The following is a 17453-nucleotide window of genomic DNA, read 5'->3' as shown; positions in this document are numbered from 1 at the left end:
AATGTTTTGTGGCTTTGACCAGGCTCAGAGTTACCAGCTTGACCCCTTGAGTTTATCTTGGCCCAGATATCACTGCCTGGAAGAGCAGGTTGAAGGGACGGTACGGGAGGGAAGGGGTTATAGGAAGTCATTTCCAAACTATAAGTGTTATAAATAGAAGATGGATTTATACTGCTGGGGGTCTACTTGAAAGAGGAGTAACCACCCCACCAGCCAGGGCTGGAGGAAGGTCATTCCAGTCGGTCCAATGGAATAAAAAGGCCAAGCTTTGGAGAGGCGCAGTTCACCTCTTGAATCGTAGCAGGGAAGACGGGGCCTTGGAGCTCACCGCGACTTCCACCGTCCGGCTGACTTCCACTTGCCAAGCAGACCCAACCTGGGTCCCTCTCACTGTGAACCCCACTCCCGCAGTGATCACAGGATGCTTCTTTCCCTCACTTTATTAACGAGCGGATGGGCAAGCAGTGCAGGATCAAGGGTCTAATTCCTACGGGGCTGCCCCTGCTGGAACTGGCCTCCAAAAGAGCAAGCGTTGCGGTCCCTCGAGCGTCTCTGAGCAGGCTCTAACGCAAGAGATTATGGCGAGTTTGGCGCAACTGGGCTGGGACCGAGGTGAGGACCGAGACAAGGGACTAACCCCTGACCTTTGTGTTTTGCTTCTTGGGTGTCCTGCTTCCTCCCAGTCAGATCTTCGCGTCAGAAGTCGAGGGCACCGGGCTGCAATAGATAAGCAAAGGTTTGTAGCATCTCGAGCCAACTTTGGCCCAGACTTGGTTTCACATGCGAAGTCTTGCCCTCACCCTGCCCTACTGCTACAGGTGTCAGCGGGGTTTGAAGCCTCCCCCAGAGGCGCTGGGTGCCGCTGCAGCCCAGGCTGGGGATGGGGACCGGGCTGTGCCAGTGCTCCTGCTGGGACTCAACCCCGGGAGGTCCTAGCTAGGGGGTCTTGCCCTGCGGCCAGGGTCAGATCGGTGTGAACTGGGGGGTGGGGGGGGTGGCCCCTTCCCCTGCAGCGGGGGCATGACTGAGCGGGGATTCAGCTCCCTGCAGGGTGGTCCACAGAGGCTGGAGCTGGGCTGTTCTCAGTGGGGGCAGACGACAGGACAAGGAGCAATGGGCGCAGGCTGCCGCAAGGAAAGCTGAGGTTGGATATTAGGAAAAACTCTCATGAGAAGGGTGGTGAAGCTCTGGAGCAGGCTCCCCAGAGGTGGCAGTGGGGTCTCCATGCTTGGAGGTGTTTAAGACCCTGCTCAACAAAGCCCTGTCTGGGACGGTGTAGTTGGGGCTGGTCCTGCTTGGAGCAGGGGTGGACTAGATGCGAGTCCCCCGAGGTCCCTTTCAGCCCTCATTTTCTAGGATTCTATGAAAAAAGGAGAGAGGGTCGTTAACACCTGTAGGATGAAGCATTTAGAAGGGATCAGGCAGATGGTGACGAGCCCTGAATCAACTGATGTCCCCCGGCCTGCCGCTACCACCAGGCAGATGGTTTTAAAGTCTGGCTGGAGCAGGAATCGAGGTGCGCCCCTGGGTCCGCCCGGGTAAGAGCAGAGCACCCAGTGCATGGGGGGCACGAGCTCCCTTGCGCTGCCTGTGCTGCGAGCGTGGAGGAGGTACCAGCCTTGCCCTTGACTTCTGCCAGTGACACAGCTCTGCCTGGCATCCGTCGGTAGGGCTTGAGGATGTTAATGTTCCTGACACATCTCAAAGCCAGGCAGGCTGCCCCGCTGGGATCCGCCCAGACAGGTTGGGTGGCCTGTCTAATAAGCCAGGAGTGCTCGGCGAGCGGTGCTCTACGGCGATCTTTCCGTGCAACATCCTCTTCCTTTGGAAGAAGGACCTGACATGGACCCTCGCCGGCGCCAGCAGATACGTAAGTCATTCTTCTCTCTGGATGTGGCCCGTGTTCCCCCACCATTGTACCTGGGTGCTCTGCCTTTCTTCAGCTCTCTCTGTGCACGGCTACAGCAGCTCCAAACCTCTGGCCTCTGAGTTCTTGAGTGTTTTATAGCAAGGACGATGGCAGCGGGGGTGGGTTTGGGAGGACTTCCACCAGAAGGCTTCAATGGGAGGTGAAGGTGGAGTGAAAGGTTTCCAGTGAAAACTGGATTCAGCGCGATACCGGAAAGTGCCCGTCCCAGCCTACCTGCATAGAAAGTCAGGGTTGGAAGGGACCTCAGGACATGGGCAGGGGTTGCGCTTGACCTGCGCTGGGTGGGAGACTTTTGGCATGGATCTCCGGGTAACACCTCCATGCCCTGTTTGTTTGTCTTCCCTAGAGAGCTGGTTGCTTGGTGCCTTTCGTGCCCCAGAGCTACCCCGTGCGATGGTCTCCCCTGCCCGAGGTAATAAATGTGCATTGAGCTCACTGGCTAGGGATGGAGCCATCTCCAGGTCCCTGAGGGGTGCTTGGCTATGGGAGCTGGGTCCCGGTATCAGCTACAAACCAGCCCATGCAGGTTACCGCTGGAGAGGGCACCACTGCTAAGAGAAATCAAGGAGCCCCCAGCCAGGGGGCTCACAAGATAACCCCGGAGACTTCCTGTAGGAATCAGGCGGTCCAAACCACCCTTCCCTGCCGAGGGGCTGCTGACTTCTTTGCAGCAGAAGAATCGCAGTCAAACTCAAGTGAAAATGCAGAGCTGGCATTAGTGATGGGGGGGGCCTGGAGTTTAAACAGGTTGAAAAACACTGCGCTAGGTGACGCCAGTGCCCGTGACCCCTCGACTGCACGGCTAAATCTGCAGTTTTGGAGCGCCTGTCAGTGCCCGTGTGCGGTCCACGGCGCCATCTACTGCCCAGCCGCGGGAGCTCTGGGGTGGAGGATCCCAGGGCTCTGGCTGACTCGGCCGTCTCTTCTCTCCGGCTCCCGTTGCAGGAGCCCAGTCCGTCAAGGATGTCTACAGCCAGTCCTTAGCCAAAGCCCTGTACCACGTGCCCACTCCTGCCATCGTTGGGTTTTATGCGCCGTGGGGATATGGGATTTCCCAGAAGATCACGATTTTGCGCAGTGAGTATTGCCATGGGGGCTGGCACGCCAGGGGGTGAATGGGAAGAGGGTGGACTTCTCCAAAGAGCTGGTCATCTGTGAAGCCTTCTGGTGGGGGCTGAATTATCACCTAGAGATCATAGGAAAGTCGAGCTGGAAGGAACCTCATGAGGTTAGTCCTAGCCCAGTGCCCTGCTCATGAGAGGATCGGCACTGACTAAACCATCTCAGCCACAGGACTATCCAACCTGCTCCTGACCATATCCAGGGATGGTGACTCTCTGGTAGGAACACTCCTAGCGAGGCACGAGCAGAGGTGCTTGAAGTCTGTAATCAAATCCCCCTTGAGTCGTCTTTTCTCCTCACTAAACAGTCCTAGTTCTTGCAGCCTACTTCCCAATCTGATGGGAGGAAAGATTTTAGTCCTTCTTTCTTCTCCCCTCTCAGACATCTTGCAGGAAGAGTCAAGGAAGAAAGATGAGCGGGACTTCCAGCGGACGGGGCAAAGGCAGCGGGGAAATTCCAGCTGGGACCTGCTCAACGTCCTCCTCCACATGATTTTCTACCGCCCGGTCCTGACGGCGCAGCATGAGGAAAAGAAAAACATCCAGCACGTCTTCATCCACTTCAGCGCCTGGGAGTATGTGGGCAGCGACAACCTCTGGGCAGGCCTCATCACTGCCCTGTGTGATGGCATCCAAAGACACTTTGGTGTCTTGCCCATCAGTGTTTACCGGGTTATAGGCCAGAAATGTAGCCTATATAGTGATGGCTGTGGGGATAAAAAATGGATTTGTAAGAGATATCTTTGCCTCCCGGTGTGGGCTGTTGGGAGTCTCTTGGCCACGATAGTAATAGCAGTGGGATTTCTTTTCTTTGTGCTTGAGACTCCTGTTGGTGACACATGGGAAGATATGCTGAAAGCAATTCTGGAGAGCGTTGGGATAGCAGTGTTTGGCATCTCTATGGTAGCTGTTATGAAGCCAGTCTTCCTGGTGATACGAAATATCATCAATACCCAGAAGGCCAAGCTGGAGAGGCTGATGAACCGGACAGATCTCAGCTCCCAGTTGGGCTTCATGAGCTGCGTCAAGAGGGAAGTCAAGGTCATCACGGAGTTCCTGAAATTCATGGAGATCTTCCAGCGGCGGAAGATCCGGGTGGTGCTGGAGATCACCAACCTGGACCGGTGCAGCCCCAGCAAGGTGGTGGGCATTCTGGATGCCCTGAACATCCTCCTTGCAGATGACACAGCCCCGTTCATCTCCATCCTGGCCGTTGACCCTAGCATCATCGTTGACTGTGTGGGGAGCTCAGGCGGCATGGCCAAGAATGGGTACAAGTTCTTGAACCACATGGTCACCCTGCCTTTTTCGGTGCCCAAGATGGATGATGACACCAAGAAGCACCTTATCCAGAGCATTATTGGAAGCCAAGGGGAACAAGAGGGGGACTTGCAGGAGGTGGGCATCAGGCCGACGGACAAGAGAGAAGCCGACTTACCACTGACACCTCGCGACACTTTGGCCAGCCATAGCGTAGGGAGCCCGAGCCCAGATGAAAGACAAGTGCCTCTTGTTACCGCAAGCGATGGCCTCTGGGAGCTCTCCAACAGCTGTGCTGGGAAACCCACCAAAACCCTTATCCAAGAGGCTTTACATTCCCTCCTGGAGGACTCCACGAAGAAATACATGACGGACAACTTCGTACAGATGCAGAGGATTGTGAACACCATCAACATCACTGTCAGGCTCATGGTGATGAAAGTCTCCAAGGACAAGGTCTGCCCACAGATGGTGGCAGCGTGGGTGCTCCTGGCCAACCAGTGGCCATGTCGCCTGAGCTGGATCTTGCAGTGCATTGAAGATGAGGAGCAGAGAAACAGCCTGGATGGCTGCCAGGAAAATCTGCTCCCTCCTGACATGCCGCTGTGGGAGGTTTACGAGAAGTACATGGAGGAGTTTGACTTGATGAAAGGCCCGATGGAGAAGATGCTGGAGCTGGACAGTGACCCTGACCTCTTCTACAACTTCATCCATGACTGGTTCCGGGTGGAAGATGCCAACTTCTACCTGCCCTTCACTGTCAACCTCGACTCGTCCCTGAAAAGGCAGATGGAGCTGGAACGCGGCAGCCGCAGCCTGAAGTGGACAAAAAAAGCCCGTAGCCTCTCCAAAGGCATCTTGTTGGCCATGTCTGTTAATGACATCTGCAAAGAGGTAGGTGATGCAGAATGGTCCAGGGGGCAGCTCCCATTCAGACCAATGGGGCAGGGAGTTGGGGCACTTGAGTTGGGAGGTTCAGCCTAGAAAGTTTCTCCTTGGGTTTTGCAAGGCTCAAAAACGGCAGGAGCAGGCAGTGATTCTGGATGTGCTGTGGGGAACACATCAGACTGATCTGTTGTGTGCACTTCATTGGTCACAGGCCTCCTTTAGAAACATGCTGCAAATGATTCTCCTGGATTTTTGCGATAGCCCGAAAGTGCAACAGGGATTATTGTACTTTCCTACATACAACATACCCCCTGGAATACACTACCCCTTTTGCTTCTGAAAGGTAGAATGAAGGGGGGAAAAGGATATTTCCCTGTAATAATAAACTGAGTGGTAGCAGCCAGTGAGCTCATTGTTTTACTCCGTGGGCACGTCTACACGTTCATTAAAGCACCTTAGATATTGCACATTTACTTTCGTACTGGCTTACTAAGGTACTAACTACATGCACGGTACTGCGAGTTACTGCGCAGTACTGCAGCACGTGGTTATTTGTTGATGCTTACTGTACATTAGCCTAATAACGCTGCACAGTCGGCTATTAGCACGGCTTGTGCTGTGACGCGCTACTGCACAGAGTTATTAGGCTAAAACGCCTGGACTGCCTCATTTCAATGTCTGCTGGATCAGAAACCCAGCCCTCAAAAGGATCCAGGCCTTTAGCTAAGGGGCGTTCCAGCTAACGCCTTGACTCTCACCGCCGGGCATTGTTCTCCGCTTAGTATCTGGGTGCATGTTTCCCTCTGAATTAGTACCATGTCTTCTGTGTTTGGGAGTGGCACACATCGATGCTCCTTTCTTTTCTTCCAGATGGGCACGCTTGGCTTTAAAGAAGACAACCTCCAGATATATGTGGAGAGAGTGAGGAAGCATGACTTAGATGGCCGGGCTCTGATCTACAGCAACAACAGTGAGATCAAAGAAGTCCTTGGCATGAGCCTCGGGGAATGGACTCACTTCAGCGTACGTTTCTTTGGGGTTCTCCCTCAGCCCAGTTCGTCCGACACGGCTGAGCCCTCGGTTCTGCCACACGTCCGGCCAAAGGTCCTTGAAAACGAAGACACGTCGAGGCGTCTGACACTTGATACAGTCGATGAAACCCAGCAGCTCCTTCAAGAGCATCTTGCTGGGCATGAGGGCAGATGACATCTCCAGGGAGGTAGGTGATTTCCTCATATCATGCCACGTGATGGGGAAGGTCAGGGGATGGTCTCGCTGGAGCAGCCACAAAGCACAGACCCACTGCACAGGGTCATTTGCAAAAGCAAATCTTGGTGTAGAAATGACTGAAGTATTGGGGGCCTCATCAAGATGCTCAAGAAAGTGAGATTTTTTTTTTAAGAATCAGAGCAAGAGATGTACATTTAACTATCATGACTCCAGGACTAGTGAGGCAATATCTGCCCCCACCCCTGCTTTCTGCCACAGTGCCAGGGGTTTCTAATCTTGAACCCCCCTGCAGGGAGTTGAAGGCTGGCCACAGGACTCCAGATGTGGCCTGGAACCAGTGCAGGATTTCCACCCAGGCAGCAGCGAGGGGCTCATCTGACTTAAAAGATGCATGAGGAACAGGTCCAGGGAGGTGATGCTTCCCATCTATGCGGCACTGCTCAGGCCACAGTTGGGGTAATGAATCAGAGCAAGAGATGTACATGTAACTATTATGACTCCAGGACTAGTGAGACGATATCTGCCCCCACCCCTGCTTTCTGCCACAGTGCCAGGGGTTTCTAAGCCTCCCCCAGAGGCGCTGGGTGCTGCTGCAGCCCAGGCTGGGGATGGCGACCGGGCTGTGCCAATGCTCCTGCTGGCACCAAACCCTGGGCTGAGGGTCTTGCCCCTGCGCTCAGGCTCCACACTGCATTTGGGGCCAGAAAGAAATTGTACCTCCGGTCAGACTGGTACCGAATGGGTGGGGGGGGCTGCCCGCCTCTCGAAAAGGGGCACAGCCTCTTCCTGGGATCTCGAGCGTATATGAACAGCCTCCACAGCAACAGCACACTGGCTGCTGCAGGCCTCTGCTTTCCCTGGGGCGGGTTCGGGTGCGGTGTCTTGTGTCGTGTCAGGGCCGACGCGTAGCGTTGCGAGAGGTCCAGCGACGGATTGGTGCAGGATGGCTTGGACAGGGCTGATCCAGGCTCAGGCAGGGGTTCAGGGAGGTGACCTCTCAGAGCCCCTTCCAGCCTGGCTTCTCTGTGCTTTCCGCGACCTCCGCAGGTCCCTTCCCACCCGACTTCTCTGGGATTCCCGGTGACGCTTTGGATTATGATAGCATCTGTGGCAACGACAGAGCTGCTGAGCCTCCTGCTTTTCTGCCTTGCCGGCTTTATTTCCAGCTCCAGCAGCCAGCGCTGATTTCTCAGCCTGTGCTTGCTGCTTTGTGGTCTCCTTTCCATGCCAGCTGCTTTGCGTGGAGATAGTTTCACATCTCAGTCTCCTTTTGTGGGGCTGCCCTCTGCCAGTTTGGGGAAAATGTTTCTGGAGTCAAAGAGGCTCTAGGGAGAGGTGATGCCTTTGGGCTGTACCAGATTCCCGTCCCCTCCGTCCTCCCTGCCGGAGCTCTGCTGTTAGACAGCCATCTTCCTTAGTGACATCACATCACCTCCAAGATGCTCATTTTATTTTCACAGCTGATGGGGATTTCAGCAGAAATTAAGGAAGGAAGCACAGCAGAGCACCAAGAGGACCATAGAGATGCATAATTTGGATGCGCTCATGGGGAGGACTCGGCTGTCACCTGGACTGGCAAACTCAGAAGGCCCAGCCTCTTCACCGCGGCTAATCTCTCCACTCTGCACGCGTTAACTACCCTCTCTGCTTTTAACGGTCTTGATGTTCCACTGTTCACGCTACCCTTTCTTCTGCAGCGTTGCTATCCATTAGCCATTTCTGGGGAAGTCTCCTATTTCACAGCCCCTCGGACTTTTTAATTCTAGCTCGTTCCCTTAACTCAGATGTGATAACGTTAACTGAGGGGAACATTAGCTCCAGTGTGGGAAGGAGTGACAGCAGAGTATTGGAGGCACTGTCAAGATGCTCAAGAAGACTAGATTTTGTTTTAAAAATCTGAACAAGAGACATGTATTTAATTATCATGAGTAGAGACGTACTTAATTTGTGGTTATATGGAGTTCACAGAAACTGCAAAATCCATGATTGTCCACAAAATCCAGAAAAAAAACCCTTAATTTTTTAACTTATTGTTTTACAAACTTCAGTAAGAGACATATGATTAATTATAATGACCACAAGATGAATGAGACCCTATATTTTTTAAACTGAATATATAAATTAGCTAATTAGTATCCATTCCAATAGTTTAAGTTTGCTTTTGATTTGATCTTAAATGGAAAAATATACCGCTGGGTCCCCAGGCATATCATATTAATGGCTGTTGGTCATTCTGGATAACATCTTCCTTCTGGTGTTTTCCAGCTCTAGCTCCAAACCTTGAATCAGGTGTGGTCACACTTAACTCAGGCGTAAAAATGACTGACAGTGAAGTACTGGAAGTACTGTCAAGATGCTCAAGAAGGCAAGATTTTGTTTTATGAATCAGAAGAGATGTACATTTAACTATAATGACTCCAGGACTAATGAAACAATCTCTTTTTACTATATTGATATGTTTTGGGCCTAGCTTGTTGTGCTTTTTAAGCGTAATAGCTAGTCTAGGAAATCAGTGCACATGCCGATTAAAGTTATGTTTGGTTTTGCTTTGATATTAAACTGAAAAAATACAGCGCTGGGCCCCCATCATATTGGTGAAGCTTCTAGTTTCTAACTGGAGAAACATCTGTGCTGTGTTAGCTGCGATGGTGGGCCACCCCATGTGCACACCCTTTTCACAATCCTAGCTCAGCCCATGGTGGTAGGTGCCTTATGGACACCACAGATGGAGATGGATTGGGACATGGGACAGCCCTGCGACTACCGGGCATGCCTCCCTCGGGCAAGCAGAGCTCAGCTTGTTCCTACTTGCTGTTTCATCCTGATCCTCCAGCCCATGTGTCTTGCGAGGCTCATGTCCTCAAAGACAAGATGAGCCTGATGGAGAGGAGACACAGACCTCCAAAGGGACAGCTGGTGGAGGAGAGGCGGTGACTGACCCCCTCACTGGCCTGAGCTGTCCAGGCATTGCTCTCACCTGCCGCAGAGTCCTTGAGGGTCTGTTCTACCCAACCTCTTCCCTCAAGAGCAAACAGGGAACCTTCAAGGCACCAACACCACCAGAGATGCAGTTAGTCATAGCATTGTATAACAGAAAATTCAGGTGGGCAGGGAGCTCAGGAGGTCACATCCAGTCCACCCCCCTGCTCAGAGCAGGACCAGCCCCAACTACATCATCCCAGTCAAGGCTTTGTCTAGTCAGGTCTTAACAACCTCCAAGCATGGAGACTCCACCACCTCCCTGGGTAACCTGCTCCAGTGCTTCACCCCCTCCTAGTGAGACAGTTTTTCCTAATATCCAACTTAAAGTTCCCTTGCTGCAACTTGAACCCTTTGCTCCTTGTTCTGTTATCTGTCCCCACTGAGAACAGTCCAGCTCTGTCCTCTTTGGAGTGACCCTGCAGGGAGGTGAAGGCTACTATTCAATCCCCCCTCAGTCTTCTCTTCTCCAAACTCAATAAGCCCAGTTTCCTCAGCCTCTCCTCACAATGTCATGTGTCCCAGCCTCTGAATCATTTTTGTTGCCCTCCATTGGATTCTCTCCAACATGTTCACGTCCTCTCTGTTGCGCGAGGGGATGAAGAACTGGACACAGGACTCTAGATGTGGCCTCTCCAGTGCTGAATAGAGGGGAATAACTACTTCCCTTGATCTGCTGGCAAGCCTCTTACTAATGTAATGGATTCCCAATGGCTCATTCCTTTGATTTGGTTCCTTTATGCTGGACTCTTGCCACCCTGTCCATCCCCTTCTCAAAGTGCGGGGCCCACAATGTCTCTTCTCCAGACCAAAGAGCCCTAGCTCCTTCAGTCTGGTCACATAAGTCAGGTCATGCTAAGCAAGACTGCGTTCCAGTGCACAGCCACAAGCGGACTGATCTAGGATGGGTTGCAGTTTGAACCATTCCACTTGCTCACTTGCAACTGCTTAACTGTGCAGTCCTAACCATCTGTAATGGGGCGCTTGGGGCACTTGATATTTTAAGAGGAGGAAAGGAGGCTGAGGAAGCTCAGGCAGCAATCAGGGGAGTCGCCTGACCAGCAAGGGGTCAGGCTTAGGGAGGATCTCAACCCAGAGCCTGAGCTGAGGTGGGGAGTCCAACTTGGAAAGGAAGAGCTCCTGAGCAAGGTACAGGGAAAGGGACTTCAGTTCACACCAGGGATGCCCATGGGAATACAGCCATAGGGATGGGGTACAACAGGTATGCAGGAAGCCTTAGGGCTAGGATAGCAGGGAGGTTTTGGGATTGAGACTGGAGGGGAGGTGGAGGTCTCAGCCAGCCCAGGGGTGGGGCCAAGGCTCAGGGAGAGGGTCACAGGCCTAGGAAAAGAACAGAAATTTGTAGAGGCCAGGGAGCCTGCAGTCTGGAGGGGTCTGGTGATTTGATAACTGATGAATTGATAACACCTGTGAAGCTCAGGCATGGCTAAAAGGGGTGATGGGGAGGCCACATATTCTGCCCTTAAGGCAACAACTAGTGCCACTTGTGCTAATTAGTATGAGACCCGGTCAGAGTCTCTGGGGCAGCCTTCTGTGTCACAAGTGCACATTTACATCAAGGCATGGCAGGCAAGCAGAAGCAGAGGATCCTTAGAGGGCAAGGAGAGTCACAGGTGAGGTAGCCACCGGCAGCATCACTGCTCAGACCTGGGGGACTGGCATCAGTGACTCCTCCTCCAGTGGAAGTGTGTGGAGGACCAGAACCCTCCACACAAATGCTGTCAGTTGGCACTTCAGGAGACCCCTCAGCAGTCATCGCCTATTATAATATTTCTATTTGCAATTAAAGCGGCCTGAAAGGCAAAGCTAATGGAGTTCTGCAGCCGGCTATGGATCACCCAGGGCTTCTTAATTACAAAAATTGCTGCCCAGCAAAGGAGCTGCGACGACAAGAGCTTCTGGAAGCAGGTGGGTACAACGGAAAGCGTGTGGCTACTAGAGGTAAAGCACTCACAGCTAATCCTACTACTGTACAATAGGTTTTCCAAGGACAATCCAGACTCGCTGAATGTCCTGGCATGTGGCGATATATATCACCACCCCCTGGGACCTAGGGAAGGGGGTTTTAAAAAAGAACCAAGGGAAAGTGATTCCCAAATCCCACGGAGCTGGACTGTTCTCAGGGGTGGCACCTGACAGAACAAGGAGCAATGAGCTCACGTTCCATCAAGGGAAGATGAGGTTGAATATTAGAAAGAACTTTCTCACTGGAAAGGCAGGAGAGAGAGAAACCTACGTAGGCAGGCAACTAACTACAAGTCAAGACAGAGAGCAGAGTGCATTGGCACCCAACCAGGCAAGAAACTATTTGTCCTTGCCAAGTTCAAGTCCAGCAGTTTTACTGTGCAGTAAGACAGGTTTCTGCCTTGATTGCTCCACTGTAGCTTACCTTGGAAATCTAGCTTTTAATCTCTTCCTGGGATGTGACTGCAATTAGACATCGAGGGCTGACTTTTCATTGGAATGGATGATAAATACCTAGGAACTAGTACTTATTGTGAAGGATGCACCTGGGGCACCACACCTGTGAGCTTCTCTCAAAATAGATTACAGGTAGGCTATGCCTCTTGCCCTCTTGGATTAGGATGGGGTTGAGAGTTAAAAACACAGAGCCAAGAATCTAGTTCGGCAGGCCAAGGGTTTGTTGCCAGGACACGTCAGGCAGGCGGAAGGAAAGTTGGGAACCTCAGCAAGGAAATAATCACTGATGCTTGGTTGTTGCCCCCATATAGAATCAGCCTTCCTGGCACCAAGGGCACGCTGCTGGCTCCTGCTCAGCTTCCTGTCCACTGTCCCCTCACCTCCCTTTCTGCAGAGCTGCTGCGCAGACAGCCCCCAGCCTGCCCTGGTGCAGGGGATTGCTTCATCCCAAGTGCATGACTTTGCACATGTCCGTATAGAACCGTGTGAGATTTCTTATTGTCCAGTCTTCCAATTTGTTGAGATCACTCTGAATCCTAGCCCTGCCCTCCAGCTTATCTACTACTCCCCCCAGCTTAGTGTCATCTGCAAACTTGCTGATGGTGAACTCCAGCCCATCTTCCAGGTCATTGGTGAAGGCACTGAACAGAACCAGTGCCAGGGCCTACCCCTTGGGCATGCCACCAGATACTGGCTGCCAAGGAGACCTTGCGCCATTGATTACCCCCTGAGCCAGATGATTCAGCCAGTTTTCTGTCCACCTTACAGTCCATGCATCCAAGCTAGACTTCCTTTGCTTGCCTGCAAGAATGTTGTGGGCACCTGTATCAAAAGCCTTAAATCTTGGAGGCTGCAGGTGAGAGAGGAACAGGGGGTAAAACCTTGCTCAGATCCAGTTCACTCTCTCTTCCAGCCTCCGCGCTCTGCTGCCATGTGACACAGGAGACTGGGCCAGATGGACCTCTGGTCTCACACTCTGTACATGGCAGGTCTTCTGTTCTTATGAGCCTTGAGTCTAAAAAGGTTGAGGACCACTGACTGAAGGTAACACCAAGCTAGGTTCACTTATAGCTGTAAACCTATGCAACTGCCATGAAACTGGCAGAGAAATAAATTAGTGGATTCAACTGACAGGACTACAGCATCTTTGCTCGATCTGATGGAGGATGAGGTCCATGAAGAGGACGAGCTGGTCAGCTCCAAGTCTCTGCATTCCCAGCTGACCACTTAGCTAAAACCTTCTAAACACCATCACCCCTGAAGTAACCAAGAACGGAGGTTACTCTGCAACCCAGAGGTCAGGGTGCTTGGCTCTCAGGGGAAAGTCCTGAGATCTGGCTAGGGCTGGATTGGGGCAGGTCGGGGGGAGAGGTAGTGCCATTGTACTCTCCTTGGCTCCACTGAAGCTTTCAACCCAACTGCCTGTCAGGGGCTGTGGCAATTCTATCCCAGCAGTAGGGAGGGACTCACTTGACTTTATGGCTCATTGTCATCTCCCTGATTCCTGCTAATCTCTCCACTCCATTCTCTCTTTTAATGGTCTTAAAAGAACCCTGGCACCTGGTCAGGGCCCCTGGCACAGCTCTGAGTGCTCGTGGGGCACTGGCCAGGTACCAGAGGATTGGAAAAGGACCAATGTGGTCCCCATTTACAAGAAGGGGAGAAAAGAGGACCCCAGCAATTACAGACCCATCAGTCTTACCTTGGTCCTTGGGAAGACCTTTGAGAAAATTATCAAGGAGCACATCTGCAAGAGCCCAGCAAGGGAAGTAATGCTCACTGGCAGCCAACATAGGTTCATTGAGGGCAGGTCCTGCCTAACTTGGTTTCTTCTTATGATCAGGTCACAAAGCCCGTGGACAAGGGTGTCGGGGTGGACGTCATCTTCCTGGACTTTGACAAGGCCTTTGACACAGTTTCCCACCACATTCTCTTAAAAAAAAGTTGGTGACTGCGGCATTGATGCCTACACAGTCAGATGGGTGGCAAATTGACTAGATGGTCGCACCCAGAGCGTGGTGGTGGACAGGTCATTTTTGACTTGGAGGGATGTGGGCGGTGGAGTCCCCCAGGGCTTGGTCCTGGGGCCTGCACTGTTCAACATCTTCATCAGCGATCTGGATGTGGAAAGCATGCTGTCCAAATTCACTGACAACACCAAGTTGTGGGGCGAGGTGGGCATGCTGGAGGGGAGGGACAGAATTCAGCTGGATCTAGACAGGTCGCAGAGGTGGGCGGATGAGAATAGGATGGAGTTCAATGCAGACAAGTGCAAGGTGCTGCATCTAGGGAGAAGGACCCAGCAACACACCTACAGGCTGGGGAACTCCCTTCTAGTCTGCACAGAGGTGGAAAGGGATCTTGGAGTCATTGTTGACTCCAGGATGAACATGAGCTGCCAATGCCAGGAAGCGGTCAGGAAGGCCAACCGCACCTTGTCGTGCATCCACAGGTGCATCTCGAGCAGGTCCAGGGGGGTGATCCTCCCCCTCTGTGCGGCACTGGTCAGGCCGCAGCTGGAGCCCAGGTCTGGCCGCTGCACTTCAGTATGGAGAGGGTCCAGAGGAGGCCACCCGCATGGTCAGGGGCAGCAGGGCAGGTCCTGCGCGAAGAGGCTAAAGGGCCTGAACCTGTTCAGCCTCCACAAGAGAAGTCTGAGAGGGATCTGGTGGCCATTTACAAACTCACCGGGGGGACCAGTGGGGATTGGGGGCAGCTCTGGTCCCCCGGGCACCACCCGGGGTTACTAGGAATAACGGCCACAAATTGTTAGAGAGCAGGTTCAGGCTGGACATCAGGAGACATGACTTTACAGTGAGGGCTGCCAGGCTCCGGACTGGACTCCCGAGGGAGGGGGTGCTCTCCCCTATCTTGGGGGTCTTCAAGAGGAGGCAGGACAGATATCTGGCTGAGGTGATACGACCGTGGCACCCGTTCCTGCCTGGGGCAAGGGGTCGGACCTGATGATCTGTTTAGGTCCCTTCTGACCCTAAGCACTACGACTATGACACTATGATGAAGCCCCATGAGGCAATCTATGATACTGGCACAATCCCTTGTGGGTATTTACTGTGGTGGTTTTCTTACCGTCCTCCGTGAGATCCAGGCGTTGATCAGCCTGGGACATGTGCAACTTGCTGAAGAGCTGGCCTCCCCCAAGCACTGCTAGCACGTCCTCGGTGCGTGGAAGGGGGTAGTCGTCTAACTTAGAAACCTGGTTGACTGTGACGTTATAGTCCCCATGGACGTGGATGGGGCCATCAGGCTTGGCCACTGGTGTGCGGGTGTTGCCTGTCCAGCAAACTGACAGGGCAGATGATGCCTTCTCTGTCCAGTTCTGTCTCAGTTCTCTCTCTGAGGGCATATGGAACGGTACTTTGGCCGGCTGCCCCCTTGGATAGAAATCCCAGTCTTTATTCCCTTCAGCGTACCTAACGCCCCTTGGAATACTGCAGGCTACGCCCCCAGGCTTTCTTCCCGGGTGGGCATTCCCCGTAAGTCTCGCTTACACGTTTCTTCTGCAGCTAGTCCGAGGTTTTTCAGCCAGGTCCTACCAAACACGTTTGGCCTTTCTCCAGTTACTATCAAGGCCTTACAGGTTTTCTGTTGTCCATCAGGTGCAACAGGGACACTTGCTGATCCTATTACTGGGATGTTTTCCCCAGTGTTTGACTCTTGTCTTTTCAAGTCTCTTCATTAACCACCATGACAGAAGCCCCTGTATCTCCTTTCAAACGACCCCAGCAAGGTGTACATCTAGCCTCCTCTTAAAGCCCCCCAGGGTAGGAGCCAGCACCACTTCTCTTGGAAGCTGGTCCCAGACCCTAGCCGCCCTGACCGTGAAGTCGCGCCTCCTGATGTCTAGCCTGAATCTCCCCTCTGCCAGCTTGTGACTGCTATTCCTGCTCACTCCTGGCGGTGCTCGGGGGAACAGGGACTCCCCCAATACCTGCTGGTCCCCCCTGACTAGTTTGTAACAGGCCACAAGATCCCCCTCAGCCTCGTCTTGTGGAGGCGGAACAGGTTCAGGTCCCGTCGCCTCTCCTCGTAGGGCCTGCCCTGCTGCCCCCGACCATGCGAGTGGCCTCCTCTGGACCCTCTCCACGCTGTCCACATCCCGCCTGAAGTGCGGCACCCAGAGCTGGACGCAGTACTCCCGCTGCGGCCTGACCGGTGCCGCACAGAGGGGGAGGATCACCCCCCCCGGACCTGCTCGAGATGCATCTGTGGATGCATGATAGGGTACGGTTGGCCTTCTTGACCGCCTCCCCACACTGCCGGCCCATGTTCATCTTGGCATCAATGATGACTCCAAGATCCTTTTCCGTTTCTGCACTGATGAGAAGGGAGTTCCCCAGCCTGTAGGTATGGTGCCAGTTCTTCCTCCCCAGGTGCAGCACCTTGCACTTAGTGTTGAAGCCCATCCTGTTCTCATCCGCCCACCCCTGTAACCTGTCCAGGTCCAATTGCAGCCTATTCCTCCCATCTAGCGTGCCCACATCCCCCCACATCTTGGTGTCATCAGCAAATTTGAACAGGTGCTTTTTACCCCCTCGTCCAAGTCGCTGATGAAGATGTTGAACAGTGCGGCCCGAGGACCGAGCCCTGGGGGACCCCACTGCCCACGTCCCTCCAGGCCGAACGTGACCCGTCCACCACCGCTCTCTGGGTGCTCCCTCCGGCCAGTTGGCGACACGTCTGACTGTGTGGGTTTTGACACCGCAGTTCCCCAGTTTCTTAATGAGAACGGGGTGAGAGACAGTGTCAAAAGCCTTCAAAAGACAGGAAGACGATGTCCACTGCTCCCCCTGCATCTAATGATCTGGTGATCTGGCCATAGGAGGCCGCCAGGTTGGTCTGACAGGACCTGCCACTGATGAACCCGTGCTGGTTGCCGCTAAGCATAATCTCCCCCCAGTCCCTCGGGGACATGTGCCAGGATAACTCTCTCAAAAAGCTTCCCCAGGACCGAGGTAAGACTGACTGGCCTGTAGTTCCCGGGTCCTCCTTCCTCCCCTTTTTGAAGATGGGAACCACGTTGGCCTCGTCCAGTCCTCTGGCCCTACACCAGAGCCCCACGAGTGCTCGTACGGCCGTGCCGGCGGTCCCGCAATGACCGCAGCCAATTCCCTCAGCTCTCGGGGGTGGAGATCGTCTGGACCCGCTGATTTGAATATGTCCAGTCCCGCCAGACGCTCCCGGACTACTTCCTCCCTGACCCTGGGCCTGGGTGCGCCTCCCCGGGGGCCCGAGGGGACCCGCTGGGGGGTGATCCGGTCCCTGCTCAGGAAAATGGAGGCAAAGAAATCATTAAATATATTGGCTTTGTCATCTGGTGCAACAGCCAAATTTCCTAGCGTGTCGTGCAGGGGCCCCACATTACCCGGGACCTTCTTTTTGCCCCTTATGTATTTAAAAAAGGACTTCTTGTTGTCCTGGATCTGGGAAGCTCATCCCAGTCCCATCTCCATCTTGGCCTCCTGTGGATGTGTGCGCTGGCCCCTTACTTTCAGCATTGCCCTGCCCCTGTCACTTACATGTGTATATGCTCCGCTCGTCGGTCTAGGCTGGGCTGTACTGGTGGGCGCTGCTTGGTCTGGCAG

The 17453-nt window shown here is 53.5% G+C and overlaps 1 protein-coding gene across 1 annotated transcript; it reads left to right on the top strand.

Annotated features, from left to right (window-relative positions):
- The first annotated feature begins 709 nt into the window (after positions 1-709).
- On the top strand, positions 710-9015 carry LOC149860301 (NTPase KAP family P-loop domain-containing protein 1-like). Its single transcript, XM_090056093.1, has 6 exons — positions 710-1870; positions 2277-2342; positions 2876-3007; positions 3434-5205; positions 6070-6418; positions 7890-9015. Exons 1-5 carry the CDS (start codon positions 1843-1845, stop codon positions 6403-6405), a joined length of 2334 nt encoding a protein of 777 aa, XP_089912219.1. The 5' UTR covers positions 710-1842; the 3' UTR covers positions 6406-6418; positions 7890-9015.
- The last annotated feature ends 8438 nt before the right edge of the window (positions 9016-17453 follow it).

The sequence above is a fragment of the Crocodylus siamensis genome, chromosome 6 (assembly GCF_052110815.1).
Source record: "Crocodylus siamensis isolate JL-2025a chromosome 6, ASM5211081v1, whole genome shotgun sequence".
NCBI lineage: Eukaryota > Metazoa > Chordata > Crocodylia > Crocodylidae > Crocodylus > Crocodylus siamensis.
Note: the sequence above shows the minus strand (reverse complement) of the source record. Positions and strands in the feature narration are given on the sequence as shown.